This window comes from Penicillium hordei (genome assembly GCF_028827395.1).
Source record: "Penicillium hordei strain IBT 12815 chromosome Unknown utg000003l_segment0_segment0, whole genome shotgun sequence".
In the NCBI taxonomy this organism is placed as follows: domain Eukaryota; kingdom Fungi; phylum Ascomycota; class Eurotiomycetes; order Eurotiales; family Aspergillaceae; genus Penicillium; species Penicillium hordei.
In genome coordinates this window covers 4,584,813-4,600,970 of record NW_026623144.1, presented here as the reverse complement: position 1 = coordinate 4,600,970, position 16,158 = coordinate 4,584,813, and the positions used below count along the sequence as shown (strand labels likewise).

At 48.7% G+C, this 16,158-nt stretch overlaps 6 protein-coding genes across 6 annotated transcripts; 2 read left to right on the top strand and 4 right to left on the bottom strand.

Moving 5' to 3' along the window:
- Positions 1-1,068: 1,068 nt before the first annotated feature.
- N7537_006951 (pseudouridine synthase family protein) lies at positions 1,069-2,714 on the top strand (the record flags this gene model as incomplete). The annotated part of the gene is made up of 2 exons (XM_056898008.1): positions 1,069-1,311; positions 1,368-2,714. The coding sequence occupies 2 exons, from the start codon at positions 1,069-1,071 to the stop codon at positions 2,712-2,714; spliced, it is 1,590 nt and encodes a 529-aa protein (XP_056753793.1).
- An 869-nt stretch (positions 2,715-3,583) lies between these two features.
- Positions 3,584-5,040, bottom strand: N7537_006950 (uncharacterized protein; the record flags this gene model as incomplete). The annotated part of the gene is made up of 2 exons (XM_056898007.1): positions 3,584-3,931; positions 4,003-5,040. The coding sequence occupies 2 exons, from the start codon at positions 5,038-5,040 to the stop codon at positions 3,584-3,586; spliced, it is 1,386 nt and encodes a 461-aa protein (XP_056753792.1).
- Positions 5,041-5,842: 802 nt separating this feature from the next.
- Positions 5,843-8,332, bottom strand: N7537_006949 (uncharacterized protein; the record flags this gene model as incomplete). Its single annotated transcript, XM_056898006.1, has 9 exons — positions 5,843-6,038; positions 6,119-6,365; positions 6,625-6,664; positions 6,718-6,825; positions 7,091-7,569; positions 7,631-7,914; positions 7,980-8,158; positions 8,222-8,247; positions 8,302-8,332. The coding sequence occupies 9 exons, from the start codon at positions 8,330-8,332 to the stop codon at positions 5,930-5,932; spliced, it is 1,503 nt and encodes a 500-aa protein (XP_056753791.1). The 3' UTR covers positions 5,843-5,929.
- Positions 8,333-8,853: 521 nt separating this feature from the next.
- Positions 8,854-9,769, bottom strand: N7537_006948 (uncharacterized protein; the record flags this gene model as incomplete). The annotated part of the gene is made up of 2 exons (XM_056898005.1): positions 8,854-9,464; positions 9,628-9,769. 2 exons carry the CDS (start codon positions 9,767-9,769, stop codon positions 8,854-8,856), a joined length of 753 nt encoding a protein of 250 aa, XP_056753790.1.
- Positions 9,770-11,381: 1,612 nt separating this feature from the next.
- N7537_006947 (translation initiation factor 4B) lies at positions 11,382-13,459 on the bottom strand (the record flags this gene model as incomplete). The annotated part of the gene is made up of 7 exons (XM_056898004.1): positions 13,295-13,459; positions 13,156-13,209; positions 13,055-13,099; positions 12,992-12,994; positions 12,838-12,915; positions 12,468-12,758; positions 11,382-12,412 (listed from the first exon to the last, which is right to left on the bottom strand). The coding sequence occupies exons 1-7, from the start codon at positions 13,296-13,298 to the stop codon at positions 11,382-11,384; spliced, it is 1,506 nt and encodes a 501-aa protein (XP_056753789.1). The 5' UTR covers positions 13,299-13,459.
- A 1,427-nt stretch (positions 13,460-14,886) lies between these two features.
- Positions 14,887-15,684, top strand: N7537_006946 (uncharacterized protein; the record flags this gene model as incomplete). The annotated part of the gene is made up of 4 exons (XM_056898003.1): positions 14,887-14,965; positions 15,047-15,160; positions 15,219-15,335; positions 15,395-15,684. 4 exons carry the CDS (start codon positions 14,887-14,889, stop codon positions 15,682-15,684), a joined length of 600 nt encoding a protein of 199 aa, XP_056753788.1.
- Positions 15,685-16,158: the final 474 nt, after the last annotated feature.

The window sequence follows — 16,158 nt, the reverse complement described above, 5'->3', positions numbered from 1 at the left end:
TCGTGTATTAAACCAGCTTGTGAAAGGCTTCCGTCTTACAATGCAAGGTACTATCTTACTCGCTAAAGAAAACAAGGAATTACGCGCCGCCAACGAGAAGCAGAAGCAAAAGCGTACTAGATCCCGGAGGCAGATACCTACAGAAGAAGGCCTCTTAGTACAAGAAGCTTCTCAATTGATTCCTGAGCTAGTGGAAGCAGATGAAGCACCCCATGCCGGTGCCGGCATACATGAAGAACCGGCTTTAGAACCACGTACGCGGGCTACACCAAGGTGTAGTGGGTGCAGATCAACTGAGCATAGATTTAATAGATGCCCAGCTAGATAGATTTATTTTAGTATATTCAATTTAATGGAGTTATGGTTGACATATATATGATTGAAATTAGTAGGTTGGTTGGGGTGGGCGGCTCGCTTGTGTGGGCGGCTCGCTTGTGAAATACGTTAACAACACCCAGATTGACCACCCTTCTATATCTATTACAACTTTTATATATCGAGCAAGGTATGCTTATAAATTGCATAGGTCATGTCATTGTTAAATCTTATTTCTTAACCACATCCCATCCCTATTAAGTATAAAATGAGGGAGTCAAACAAGGGATGCTTATGAATTGTATCGGTATTGTCACTGTTCAGACTTACTTCTTATTCACAACCCATCCTCCCAAGCACCCTTGGCCGAGTTGGTTATGGCGCCAGACTCAAGAGAATTACCTCTTTCACTGTTTCAGTGAAGCATTCTGGTCTCGAAAGAGGCGTGGGTTCGAATCCCACAGGTTGCAATTTCTTTTTTTTCTTTCATATTTTTATGATTTGATTGGCTTTGACATTTTTAATCAGTGGGGCGGAGGGGTAATAACCATGGAACGGAAAATAAAATAAAATGTGCCTGGAATATGTAATAAAATAATATTTATTCACGTGGGGCAACTTGAATCTTAACCTTCTAAAGTTTTCTTTCTTTTTTGAATTCTTCAAGTCTCTGTCGCCTTTGTCGTCTATCTGGCTCCCTCACCTCGTCTCACGGCCTATTTGCTACGGCAAGGCAAGCTCAAGCTGCCAACCATGGCCCTTACGAAAATCGATCAAATTACCCCCTCCAAACCGGTTGAAAAGACTGAAAAGACTGCCGATGTACTCGTGACCCCTTGCGATCCATGGCCTGCGCCTTACTATCTGGATGGTGGTTTCCGTCGTGTGACGCCATACCATTACACCTATAACACCAACTGCAAGGAGCGATGGAGGGGTCGCCAGCTGGTCGAGATCTTCACTTCCGAGTTTCGTGATCGAAAGCCAGAATACTATGTACGTGAATATGTGAACCTTCAGATGTGGGAGAATCACAAACTGACAATTGCCAGAGGAAAGCCCTGGAGAATGGCCTTGTACAGGTTAACGGGGTGACAGCCCGGCCCGAAACGACACTTAAAAATGGCCAGGTCATCTCACACACCCTCCACCGCCACGAACCGCCCGTTACAAGCCTTCCCGTTGGAATTATTTTCGAAGACGATGACCTCATCGTCATTGATAAGCCCGCTGGTGTACCGGTGCACGCCGCGGGCCGATACCACTTCAACACAGTCGTCGAGATCCTGCGCTCCGAGCGTAGCTCCGAATGGTTACCTCGTCCATGCAACCGACTTGACCGATTGACCTCTGGAATTATGTTCATTGGAAAGCACCCCAAGGCCGCCGACAAAATGGCCGCGGCGCTCAAGGCCCGCTCTGTACAGAAGGAGTATGTCGCGCGCGTGAAGGGCAAGTTCCCGGACGGCGTGGTTGTCTGCGATCAGCCAATCATGCAGGTTAGCCCGAAACTGGGTCTGAACCGTGTACGTGCCACCGGAAAAGAAGCGACAACCAAGTTCCGTCGCTTGGCTTACTACCCTCCCGAGGTCGCAAAGGATACCGAGTCATCCAGCGACGACGAGCGTCCCGCTACCCCAGCCGCGGAATTGGCCAATGAGTCCGAGGGCTACAGTATTGTGCACTGTTTCCCGCTGACAGGCCGTACCCACCAAATCCGCGTCCACCTCCAGTTCTTGGGCCACCCGATCTCCAACGACCCCATCTACTCCAACCGCCGTGTGTTTGGGCCCGAGCTTGGCAAAGCTGAGGTGACCGCAGAGCGCGATGAAGAGATCGTCGCGCGGTTGTCTCTCATGGGTAAGACCGAGATTCCCGATACAGTCTCGTACCGCACACACCTGACCGCGGCGCCGAATGTCCCACCGAACACCGACCCGGTGCTTGTAAATGAGATCATGCACCGTGAGCAGATGGCCGCAGCCGAGGACTACGCGAAGCGCAAGGGCGAGCGTCTGTCCGGCGAACTCTGTGAAGTCTGCGGCACAGAGCTATACTCGGATCCGGGCCCCCATGAACTCGGTATCTTCTTGCATGCTGTTGCGTATGCCGACAGAGATGGTGATTGGGGTTACCGCAGCCCCATGCCTCGCTGGGGCTTGCCTCCTGCGGGCATGGAGGGTCCCCGCGGGTGTCCGGACTGGGTTCCTGCAGCTGAAGGCGAGGAAATTGTCATTGGCCATGGGACTATTCCGCCTGGCCTGGGTGATGATGACCATGCCGCAGACGCAAATACTGGCTCTGTGCTTCTGGAAGGCGTTGGCCTTGTTAATATCTCCGAGGCTGTGAAGATGAACGAATCTGCCCGTGAAGCTACAGTGGCACCTGCTACGAACTAATGATGTTGTCTTTTAGGGGTTCTTTTCTTAAAAATACCTATTTATATGATATTTCTCAAAATGTCTTTGTCTTTGTCTTGATACCACTTTGCTGACTTGCCATGAAAAGCTCACGAGCATAGCGTCTTGGTCTTGATTATCCATGACATGTCGATACATCGATCTTTTGGTCTTCAATTCTAGCATATAGACTTGCGGTTGTTAGAACTCTTATAGAGATATGTGCAATCTATCAAAATTTATTCATATAGCATACCACTTGTAGACCCGGAGTCTACCTATATACTTTGTATCAAAGGCCCGAAACGTAGTCCAAATTCCCGTCCGCTCGAACTTCGAGCTTGATACTCTGCTCTGCTAGAGATCATGTAGCGACGATGATGTAGGACTCGCCTGCCATTCCATTATATATATATATATATATATATATCAAGCTCCGGCACCTTGGCGCCAAAACAGATCACTCGTTCTCCCTTCCCGTCGAGACTCACCCGTGCCTCAAACTTCCACGAACAAAGAAACAAGCCCATACTAACCCCAAATAGGAAGAGTTCGGAGGCGCCACTCTAAGAGTAGTCAGATTCTCCAAGAAAAGGGACACTCAGTTGTTATTCGCCTGAGTGTTCCTGTTCCCTACACAGCCTAGAGCTCGACATGATAACCCTCAAGATCCCATACAGAACACCATGCATTCCCAATAGAGAGCCAGCTCATATATAATCCTTTACCAATTTCGCTATCCAACCAGCCCTATCAATGTCGCCACATTTTAACCTTGATGCAAAACAGACCAAAACATAACGCTCAACGCTAAACGCCTAGTAATGTATCCCAACGATAAAAGAAACGCAATCCAAAATTCCGAAAATCTAGCTAGTCACCCACATCACCTTCTCACACTGCTCCATCCGCTCCAACGCAGCATCAACCCGCCACAACATCGTCCCTGACTGAGTTCCTGGCTGGGGTTTTCCGCGCAGCACCGCATTGGACGTTGTGCAGCGCAAGTCGGCAGTCAGGCGGTACTGGATGCACTCTGGGTCTGCAGCACAGTAGTCCGCACAGGCGGCGAAAGAAGTAGGTGTCTTTGGACCCTTGTAATCCTCTCTGTCGTCGCCCGCGCTCGCGAAGTTGTCCCAGTTGTCTAGGTGGTCTGCGAGTGTTGGGCGGATGAGGTTGCGGAAGATGTCACTATATGTGAGGACGTTTGAGTTTGTCTGGTGTTGGTTAGTGACGTATTCATTCCGAGGAGATTAATATCGGATATGGGTATCTAGAAACCACTTACATCCGCAAACCACTGCTGCTCAAATTCCCAGAACCGATCCACATCTGCCGGCGTCATATGGTGGAACGTAAAAGGCGCAAAACACCAAGGCGTCTTGGCGAACGCCTCATGAAACATATCCTGCTCCCAAACCGACTGCGTAGTAACATGCGGCCAAGACCAAGTAAGTCCAATCCCAGTCGCAGAAAGCGCCCTCCCAAGCACACAATCCCCCGCCCATTCCTGATCAGTGATATCATCCCACTCATCAATATGCGATTTATGAAAATCCGCTACGGCATGAACAGCCGCATGAGAGAGTACAAATCCCGACCCACCATGCGCAAACAATGTAGACCCAATCTGCATCTGATTTCCCAGATACAGTCTCTCCTCGTGATTGAAATGCGCCAGCCACAAGAGCAGATTCGGCCAGATCGGATATGTGTCTGCTTCCAGGAACACGAACCACTTTGCGTCTGGCTTCGCGCGTCGCGCGGAATGAATCATAGGGAGGAATTTCCACTTGTCTAGTTTCCAGCCTGGGTTGTCACTCATACCTGACGGGCCATTGGCGACTTTCGTGTGGTCTTGCGAGGTTAGAGCTGTGTGGCCGCCTGCTCGGGCGCGGTTATATAAAGCGAAGTCTTGGTTGTTTTGTTTAAGAGTGTCGGAGACATTGAGGAAGACGTCTTGGGTGCGTATTCCGCCTATGTCTTCTTCGAAGTCGGAGACGATTATTTTGTGCGGGACGCAGCGGAGGGTTGTTCTTAGATGGACCGGGACTTTGTCTTGGGCTTCGGTGATGCCGGTTTTGACTACTATCAACACAGAATCCATTCCTGTGTCGGTTGGACAGGATGAGGGGGCATGGTTGGTTTTGGTTATTGGGTCGGTCTCGTTGTGTGTATCAATCGTCAGCCCGGTGGAGGGTTCGATCACGTCCTGCGTGATCTTTGAGCCGAAATCGGCGTGTATGAATTGGAGGATCAAGAGGATTAGGATCACTGGGCCTAGAATGAGAACCCAGCGACCATATCGGTGTGGGAGAGAGGGCATTTTCGGGGATTCGGGTTGATGGCTTCTAGAGGTATGGAGTAGAGAGAAAGAGAGTCCAAGAAAGGGGTTTAATGGATATGGAAGGATCGATCGGTCTCCATATCCAGATGGAGACCTAATATAAGACATGAAAGTCGACGGGATCTTCAGGAGGGGGTCCCCAAGTTCTTAAGTGATGGGCGCGTGGGGGCTGATACAAGTTCAAGGCTGCCTATGTACATCATAGGTGACATTCAAACCAGGGTTGTGGCACCATTATTCTCGAGGATTAAATAGACGTGAGACATTGGCCTGGATAATGGATTTAACGGATGCAACGGATGCTATGTGTCCTGATGTCCGATTCTATCCTGATCCTGTGCTCCTATGTCGTGCTGATCTCGGAACTCCAGGGTTCTTTTTGCTTATGTTGCGTACGTCACCACTTAAAGGTGGGTCCGATGATCTGAAACGTGTGATAGAGATCGACTATATGTAAAGGGGTTTCGGGTTGGGTATGTTAATATAGTGTAGTGGGTGAACGTATAAGGGATGTATGTTGTAGAAGTGCATGTTTTTAGGGTTACGATTTTGTTTGGGTAAACCTATTGAAATACACTGCATGTACACTGTACAACTACATGTACGAGGCCAGATTAGAACCAGCACCTCAATTGAAATGGTTGAAATGACTTGGAGTGAACCAAAGGGAATTTTTGTAATTTTTGTTGTCATTTCAGAGAACAATTCTCTCGCTTCACAGCGCCCGGCACTATGACAAGGCCCGAGCCGGACATGCCATGCACAATCCTTAAATTTCGTTATCGCCGAAGAGATAGTATCGCCATACAAAAACCCCGACCTCGTGCACCCATCCCAACTAAAAGGAAACAAACTGGGTTTATTCCATTTATGCCTCGGTGGTGACACGGCCCTTGGGGTTAGTGACCTTAACACCGAGAGCCTTGGCCTTCTCGATAATCTCGACACGCTTGCGGGAAGAAACGGCGTGGCCGATCCTGTAGATTTGTTAGAGAAAGAAATATATAAAGCGACTTGATCGCCGATAGCAACAGCTAGCGTAGGAGGCAGGACGTACTCAGCAGCGAAGGTGCGGTTGTGCATGAGGAGGAGCTCAACATCCTTGGGGTTGTGGACGAGGAAAGCCTTGTGGCCGGAGGGCATCATGTGGCGGGTCTTCTTGTTGGAACCGTAACCGATGGAGGGCATGGCCATCTGGCCCTTGAAACGGCGACGAACGCAGTTATCAATACCCTTGGGCTTGCGCCACGAGGCGCCAACGCGCATGAACCGGTCAGACTGGTGACGGTTGAAGCGGTGCGTGCCTAATTGTCCATGTCAGTCCTCCATTCGTCAATATGAAAAATCCGTGCTCCTTCTCAGCCTCCAGTCCGGCGGATGATGTCGCCCTTCGATCCAAGACAGGTGTTGATTTTTTTTTCCCACTGCAATCCTCCAATGGTTTTTTTCTTCATTTGTTGCATGTTGCTGAGCTGGCTTTGTTTCATTTGGTCGACGATCGAAGGGCGAGAGTATCCAGGACACGGGCACGAAAAGGAATGGAATAGGTCATCGGGAACATACGCTTCTTCACGATAGGGATGTGCTGCTTAGCGGCGACCATCTGGAATAAAAATTAGTGACTGAATTGAATATCATGCGCATTTGGTGACTGACCTTGTCGGTATTGCTGGGTCTCGCCGGGCGTTCGAGAGTTGTCGAGTCGGAGTTCAATCTCGAAAACTTCTCTCTCAGGTTCTCCCGCAGCAGAGTGGGAGACCCACACTAGTGCACTTTGGGCGAACTAAGCGAAAGCAGACCACTTATGTCAGCCTAGGGCTGGTCTAGCCCTAGCCCTATTATTCCTTTTTAGGTAATATCTGGAGATGTTGTATACATCTGTAGATGATGGTCTCTCCTTTATCACATTGCACATTATACTAGCATTACATTATATTATACTAGTATTCCAAGATATCTTAATATCTATGCATTGATTCTAGCCTAATTTCCACATAACATTTAAATATCACTGCAAATGCAACTGAACCTTCTCGCCATCTTTCTCGCCACTTCGCAACATCTGCTCCAAAATCTCAAGATCCGCCAATGCTTCCTCGGGAGACTGTCTAATGTCAGGTTTTCCACTCACTATGGAGTTTGCAAACTCCGTCACCTCCGGCACAACACCCCTGCCATCAAACTCAACATGGTGCTTCTCGCCATTGACAGTCACATCATCGAAGTTTAAGGTGACGACACCTTTCTCGCAAGCAAACTCGAAAATCTGATCATTAAACGAGGATCCCCACGACAAAGAGATAACGCCAGTAGCACCAGATTCAGTCTTCACAACGGCATCCACTGTATCAACCGGCGGCAGGAATGCTTTCTGCAACTGCGACTGCGCCGACAGAATGCTAAGACGCTCCGTGGGGCCTAGAATCAAGCGCAGCGCAGCAGTCATGTGCACACCACCGTCCAAAAGGAATCCGCCCTGGTACTCAGGAGTCTTGCGCCAGGCGGTGTCTAGTTCAGATAGTCAGTCTCCGTTAAGATATTCCATGTAGAGAATCAGGACTGAACATACGGAAGTACTTGTTGTTCTGATCCATCAGGCTGTGAACGTTCACCCGGAAGTTTTGGACCTTGCCCAGTTTTTTAACTTGCTCTGCCGCGAAGAGGAACTTCGTGATATAACGGAAGTTCTCGGCGACGGCCCAGAAGACCTTGCTGGTGTCGATAGTACTCTTATACCATTTCAAAAGTTCCTGGGCAGTGGCGACATCCTTGGCGATGGGCTTCTCGGACAAGACGTGCTTGCCAGCGAGCAGTGCTTTCTGAATAAACTCCGGCTGGACCAGAATGGGAAGGCTATCGGAGTCGAGGGTTAGTGTTTCGCTCTTCTAGTTGAATCTATGAGAAATGGGATCCCGTACGCAATAATCACAGCGCCGATATCTGAACGAGCCAGTAGATCGGCATAGGACTTGTCAGAGCCTGAGTCTTCAGAGTAGATATCGACTTCAGACGTGCCACTGGCGAGGTCCTGGGCTGACTTCAAGGACCGAGAATAGATGGCCTTGAGTTGGAAGTTTGAGGCAGCTTGGACGGCGGGCTGTATGATTAGTTAGTCAAGTAGATCATATAGAAGATGGTACTATTAGGGAGTTTGTCATACAAGGTGCTGCTCTTTCGCAAAGAGACCTGTTGGATGTTAGCCAGTGCATACAACGTAGAGTGCATTGTAGAAGTATGTACCACTGCCGATGATAGCCACGCCGATAGACATATTTGTATATAGAGAGATCAAAAGATATAGATGAAATATCAAATGTTGTTACTTTTCCAGTCCTTCCAGTGCTATTAAAGGAAGTTTAGCAGTGGAGTACGTTTGAATGTCCCCAGAGCCACTCCGATTGCGGGAAGGTCCAACCTCGACGCACGTCATTTGCTCGGATGCATTGCCTATTAGGTCACTTCGATGGCGGATACTTATACTTTAGGACTAGTTTGATGTACTCGGCATACCTCTCCAAGTGTCTATACGAGCACACGGAAACTCCGTGATAGATCGGGTTTACAATTTCACTCCTCACATTATGTCGGCAAAAACAACCATAACCACAGAAGTCAATCTGAACTGTACACTCCAATAACACCCCATCCAGATGCGCGAAATATCAAAAGGGAATCCCAACCCAAATCCTACCAAATACACGCCCAATCATTTCCATCATCAAATAATCCAATCGTACCAGTCGTAAAACCCAAAAAAAACCCCCCACACGTCAGCCAAAAGCCTTCCAACCATCACTGATGATTAACCAAAGCCCTCAACCGTTCCACACGCGCCATAGCCTTCTCCAACCTCTCCAACCGACTACGCTTCTCAACATCCCTCCGTTCCAACACAGCAACCCTCTCCTCAAGCTTAGCGCGAGCCTTCCGCTCCTCCGCAACCATCTCATTCGCCTGACTGAAAAGCTGCACAGTCAACTCCTCTAGCTCAGTACTCGCCTGCGAAAGCTGCGACTCAGCTGCCTCGCGCCGTCTCTGCTCGCGCGTAAGCGCATCCTGCAACTCGGCGGTGTGCTCGCTGTTTGCGGGAGACATGTGTGTGTGGGGCGTTGTCAGCGCGGTCGGGGTACTTGGGAGAACGGCGCCGCTGGATGTTGAAGGTGCGCTTGCTGGGGTTGCGCTGCCGCGTCGGTAGGGGAGGAGGGAGGCTAGGTTTGTGAGGCGGCTGTGGTATGTTTGTGGTTGGGGCTGGGATTCGGAGGATGTTGGCCGTTGTGGTGAGGAGTGGTCGGGTTGAGAGGGGGGTCTCCCCAGTGAAGAGCTGCTTCGTGGGGTGTGGTAGGATCCTTGGGATTGAGAGCGTAGACGGCGGATTTCGTCTTCGTACTCGGTGAGTTTGGAGGCTGTTGATCGGGTTAGCGGGGGAAGTTTTTTAGTTTATGGTTGGGCTGGAAGAAAAAAAACAAAAACAAAGTAGACTGCTGTATTTTCTGTAGACATGCGATCACATTCATGCTATGCTTGTGTATGTAGTCTGCAAAGAAACAGAGTCCTGCACAAGCTTACCTGTAGCCGAAGCGCGCGCTGTCAACGCATGCACCTGCCCCTCCAGCTCCTGGATTCTATCGTGGGCACCAGAACCATCTTGGAGAAATCCCTCGCCCCAACACATAGGACATTGTTTTTCTGATATAGCGACACCCTTCATGGCCGGTACGACAAGCGTGGTAGTGAGGGATGTTGTAGTCGACATAATAACATGGGGCTTACCCCGGGATTGTCAGGGTTTAATTGGTTTCACTAGTCGTGCTAAGAATGTAACGGTGATTTGACGGGGTTTAAGGAGTCCCCAAGTACTAATAAAAAAGAGAAAAAAAAAAAAGAAATTTCAAAGGCTGAAAATCATAATCCCTGACCCTTTGAAGGGGTTATCATTAATTCCATACCGGCCACTCTATTTCTTGGCCAATTGTATCTCGGTTCCTGGATGATCTCATAACATGTTATGGATGGATTCAGATGGAGGTCTTTTAACTATATCCAAAACATGCTCAAAACAACCATTTAATTGAAAGTGAGCATAGTTGATTATATACTAAACTCCATAACTAGTTACATCTCACACCTCATATCCTCGGTACATTAATCTGCCACGTTCGAACCCTTTGAGACTAGTGGACCCTATTTATATATACCCTTGCTTGATCCAATAGACTATGTATGGAGTACGGAGTACGGAGTACCAAATATGGACTATTGTTTTTATGTCTTGGATCTAAATGCTATTACTACTAAAATTAGATGTCATATTCATAATTATTCCCTATAACCTATTCATCATTAGAGAAAAAAAGTCCAACCTCCACTAGTGTTTTGGAACTTAGCCTTGGCAAATATATAAATACCAGACACTGATGGAAGTACGTATGTTATACGCACTATCATCCTCATAATACTATACAAGAATGTTACAAGAACATAACTGTCAGTGAAGACTGCATTTCATTCTATGCTAAGCGGAAATTCAACTCAAAAGGTTAGTACGCAGAAATGGAGCAAGGACCATCGAGACAATTCTGGTATGCAAAGATCCCAAAGAATCGAATTAGAAGCAGTCACAGAAAGAAGAGCAAAAGAACAGGAATTGATTTCGTCAACGTTGTGCTCATGAGAGGGGTGCTCGTAATGACTATTCTCGCAGAGTCGTCTTGTTCGCATGGCCGGGAACGAAGAAGAGTGTCCAAAGACCCCCGACCCATTACATCCACGGCAGACAGAAACGAGAAAGAAACAGGACCACCCGTGGTCAATCGAACGGAAGAGAGGAGAAAAGAGAACAAGAAAGGAAAGGAAAAATAAAATGGAACATGTAGTATTCATTTCGCATCGGCTGTAATGGTCATGGGCAGATCACTTTGAGTCACGCATGGGAATAATAGCTAGATAGCGAACAAGACATAAAATGAAACTTTTCGGACTGCCAGATCATCGAATCGAGGACTAGATGTATATCGAAAAAAATCTAGCCCCCGAAAAAAAAGGAAAAGAGATCATGAAACCAAAGGGCAAAAGAGTAGGAGTGGAAGGGAGAATAAAGCTCAATCAGAAAAAGCAAATCTACGTCCGGCACTGAGAAATGGCGGGAGCAGGTGGTAATTATGAGTGACAAACCTATCCCGGTGCAACCGCTCAAGGTAACTCGACCGAGCAGTGCACCCAAGACCAGAATGAACCTCGTCCAGAATTAACCCATCTGCGTACCCGGTAAAATCCCAAGGCTCAGGGCAAAAAACGGCCGTTGCTTCGGGGTATCGATACGTTTATGCGAATCCACGACCAGTCTGTCCACGGCGGTTGTTGCGTTTGTTCACACTGACCGTGCTCCATCCCTCGTCGTCACCGCCAGCACCAGCACCAGCCTCAGGGGCCGGGGCTCTCCAGCCGTTAGCAGACGCCTTCTTGGCTTCGACAGGAGCGGCAGCTGTCGTCTCCTCGGTCTCCTGGTCAGCGGTCAACTCGCCATCCTCACCGGCCTGTTGGAGGACCTCAAAGTTGCCACCACCCTTGGGGGTCTCCAGGATATCCTTGCCGTTGTGGTCCACGGCAGGGGCTGACTCCTTGAGCTGCTTTTGCTTCTCGGCGAACTTTTCGGCTTTCTCGGCCTTGGCCTTTTCGGCAGCTTCCTGCTTTTGGCGAATGGCAAGCTGGCGTCTCTCCTCAACCTGACGCTCGCGGGTAGCAGTGTCAATGGGGCGAGCGGCACCGAAGGGACTAGCCTTGGAGTCGCTGCTGGCTGAGGTGGGGGCGGGGTTCTCTGAGACAGTGCGCTTCGTCAGGTTCAGTTTGGGGCGGCTAGCAGGGGCAGCAGGAACGGCAGGAGTGGCAGAGGGGGAGGCGGGGCTGATGGGCTCCTTGGGAGTTTCGTCGGGGCGCATTCTGGCGCGCCACTGGTTGTCCATATCGGCAGCAGTAGGTGTAGGCTCCGGGCGAACGTGCTCGGGGCGGGGAGGGCGCGAGCCCTCGTCCTGGGAACGTCCCTCACCCCACGCGGCCTCGGTTCTGCGGAAGCTGGAACCGGGTCCATCGCTGCTGTGCTCTCGGCCACCCTCGCGAGGCGGGCCACCGGCAGAGGGCGAAAGGGGCCCCTTGCGCTCCCAGTTGTTGAAGTCACGGGGCTTTCCGTCGGACTCGAAGTTGCTGCGGCGGCCACCGCGGTCACTGCCCGCATCGGAGCCGGCATCCATGCCACGTCCGAAGCTGGAGCGCTCAGGCGCACGGCGTTGGGGAAGTTCGGGGAGAGGGCCACGTCGGGACCAGTCAAGATCCTTGCCTTCCAGGCGAGATTCCTTGGCTAAAATAAATTGTCAGTTGAGATCCTTTACCAAACACTAACCTTCGCTACTTACGAGGCTCCGCAACACTGGTACGGATGGAACGTCCCTGGAAAGACGAGCCAGAGAGATCCAGAGCCTTCTGCAGGCCCTCGACGGTCTCGAACTCGACATATCCGAAACCCTTGGGGGCCTTTGTCAACTTGTCTTCCACGAGACGGACGCTCGTCACACCACATCCAGCGAAGAACTCGGAGATATCGGCGTCAGTTGATTCGAAGGAAAGGTTGCCAATGTGGCAAGTGTAGGGGGGCTGGGTGGGGAGATCAAGAGGCTCCCGGACGGCATATCCACCACGCTCGCGCTCTATTCATTCAATCTGTCAGAACCAGTTCTCTGTATATCTAGCGCCGCCGCGGGGGGGGGGGGGGGGGGGGGATCATACCAAAACCGCCAGTGGAGCCAGAGCCGAATGCCAAATCACCTGCGGGGCGACGGCTGAAGGTAGATGCCAAAGGCTGGGCTGTCCATATTGTAAGTAAGGGTTCCGATCAACGATAAGCATGTTAGGATGTTAGGGTATCGGGCACACTACATACTGGCTATAAATTTTGTTAGTATAATTTCGCAACTTCCATAGCGGGGGAAGATCTGCAACTTACAAGGAAGGGGCATATCCTCCATCTCATCAGCCCAAGATCCAAGGCCTATTAAAGTGGTCAGTAATCACATCCAATCATCCAAATTTTTCCCAGTCACTCACTTTCATCGGCCAAGAAGGTGCTCATAGACATCTTCTGGGCTTTGTTTTTGGGAGCTGATATTTCATCATGTTAGCCAATCGCCCATGAATATTTTGGCGGGGGGCGATGCCCTGGGGAAATGGAAGGTCTGGAACGAACCCATGATTGCGGTTTGAAGTGGGAAACGCGCCGGGATTTGTGCGCGCTTCTCGGAGGGTAGGGTTGGATAGAAGAAAAAGTCAAAAGATCAGAGAGACCTGGTGAGAAAGCCAAGAATCAAAATTTGAGTTAAGTGTGTTAGATTCAATATCTGCAAACCCACAGTGGAAAAGTTGGTAGAGGGGAAGTCGGCTGCGGCATGGAAGTGGACGGGTTACTAAATTTTTAGTGATGACGCTAGCCCAATCAGAGCCGCGAGATCGGTCTATACTGGAACTGCAATCATCTTCGGATTCGTTTGTATTCCTAGAAAGGATGTGAAAGTAATACGCTACTCGTTTATTTGCTTCGAATAAGCCTAAAAAAAATCTTTTTGAGGGAGAGAAAAATCCGAGTCGGAGGTTATCTGTCTACAGTGGTGGACTTCTTCATACTCGGCTAAAAATATATCATAAAATATACCCCAAAAACAGTATGGGCCTGTCGCAACTTGATTGGCTAAATTTTTGTCACTCCAGAAGTAGTCGGTTTGCAGTCGCATTAATTACTTCAAAGTTGCAAGAACCGGCAGTATCACAGGTGCTTGTAGATCGTTCCGCATCAGTTCTTAGTTCAATATGATATACTTTACCGGAGCCTCTAGTACAACATACTATATAGGTCTGGTGTAGCCTTTTTGGGCGGAGGTTTTTTTTTCCCCCAGCCACTATGTAATACCTAAGAACCTCTACTCGTGCCTAACGCCCATCGTAGAGATCATCTACCTCTTTTGGTAACGTAGCCATAGTTTCCATGAATTGATCCACGAAGAGAGTGCCACTCTCATCTAGTCAAATTCGGTTAAGTATAGTGGATTTTAGTAGCACTATGGTTTTTACCGATAACTTTGATAAAGCGCTGATCAAAGCTACTCTAATACTTAAACTACTCAGAAGACACCCAGAGACATAATATCCCTAAAGGTTGTACGACTAGAATTGAACGTCATTCTTACGCTTCGTTGGCCTGGTTTCCAAATCTTTATATAACAAGATGCAATAACATTGCAAAGCTAGCTCGGAGATCCGAGCTTTGACTTCAACAATCAAGCCTTTTCGCGTAGTAATAGGCGGTTCTTGGAGATTGTGCCTCGTGTTAAAGTCCAGGTTTGGCTCTTGAGTCAGTAGGAGTACATAAATAGCAACAGTTTGAATGGAGAATAAAGATCGTGGGGCAGTCTTGCATGTGATCGTCTGGACATGTGCAATGTGGGGGTATTTATCTATAGATATATATCTATGGATCTTCACTCTCCTCATCCACCATTTCTCTTCATATTTAAAAAAAAGTCGATCGCTACATAACCGGAATATAGAGTATACGTAAATTCCCTAGTTCTCTTTTATCTCATCTGAGCTTTATTCTTTATGCCCTAATTCGTCCATATCCAGGGCTACCCAGGTGGATGATAACATTACATAATCCAGGAACATTGATCTGACACGTGACCGGAACCTTTCTGATTTGGATTGCTGCTTCGATGAGTGCATTCGATTATTGTAATTACCCCTCCATGACTCTTGAACTCATGCATCTCTGGGATTGAAGAAAACATGGGTGATCAAATCAAAGACGTGCAGGACTTCCAGTCCAGCGCCCTCCTGTCAGCAGCCAAAGTCGGAGCCGTCAGCGGTTAGTATCTGCCCTTCATAAGATTGTTTGGGATACAGACACAATGGATCCCTGAAGATGAAGTGCTAATATTCCAACCAGGAACTGCTGGCCTGATCTATGGAGGAGCCGCCGGAGTCATCAGATCCCCTAATCCCATGATTCATTCATTGTCATGTGGCATCCACTGGTTTGCATGCGGCTCGGCGTTTTGGTGTATGTGGAGACGTCCTATGTTTTATATTGCTGATGTCTAACCTTAATATTGAGACAGGGCTGCGGAGTAACATCATTAAACATCACTACCAAGATAAAGCCTCGCTGAAGGAGCGCACGTACGCGAGTGCTTTATGTGGTGGCATTGCCGGCGGAAGTGTAACGAAGTTGATGGGTACCGTATCCCGCACCGAAAGAACATCCTGTGGCATCACTTCTAACCAAATCATATAGGAGGCCGGCTGGTTCCGGGGGCTATCATCTTTTCATTACTCGGCTACTGTGGCCAGAGCGTCTTCAACCGAGTGGACGCGTGGCAAATGGAAAATGCACACAAGACATCAAAACCTTTGATGCAGCGAGTGGCTGAATCTAAATGGATCCCACTTCGTTCACTCTCTGATCAAGAATACAGGGAGATGCTGAGCGAAAAACTGCTTAGCATTGAAGCTGAGATTGCTCTTCTTGACGATAAGATCGAGGAACTGGAGAAGTCTCGACCGGTCCCTTCAAGCTCAAAGTAACCTTGAAAAGCGGGATACGTGACATCCAAGGAAATGTAAATTATTGTACAATATCAGGAGAGAGAGAGAGAGTGGGTGTGTGTGAAACAAAGAGACATAGATTCAAGAATAATGAATATAAAGAGCCCGGGCCTGGAGTCCCCCAGGGCTGACAAAATGATCTCCCCTGAACCTTGGGAATGTCTTGGGTCGCATGTCGATCAACCAGAACATACATATAAACAACTATATAGGAACATTATGAGAATAGATTTGGAATAAAAAGAAGGTTTACAGTATAATGTATCAAAATAATAGCAAAAGATCAAAGCGACGTAAAAAAAGGAAGCCGGTTCTGGGAGAAATAACTAGCGTTCCGCTTTTTTTTTGGCCAGTTCCTCCGACCTGTCCGTTAGCCCACCTCTCTCATTCTCCCTTACCCTTTAATTCTCCCCCGGCATGATTCGCCTACACTCATTTTGTTTGAATCAGCCT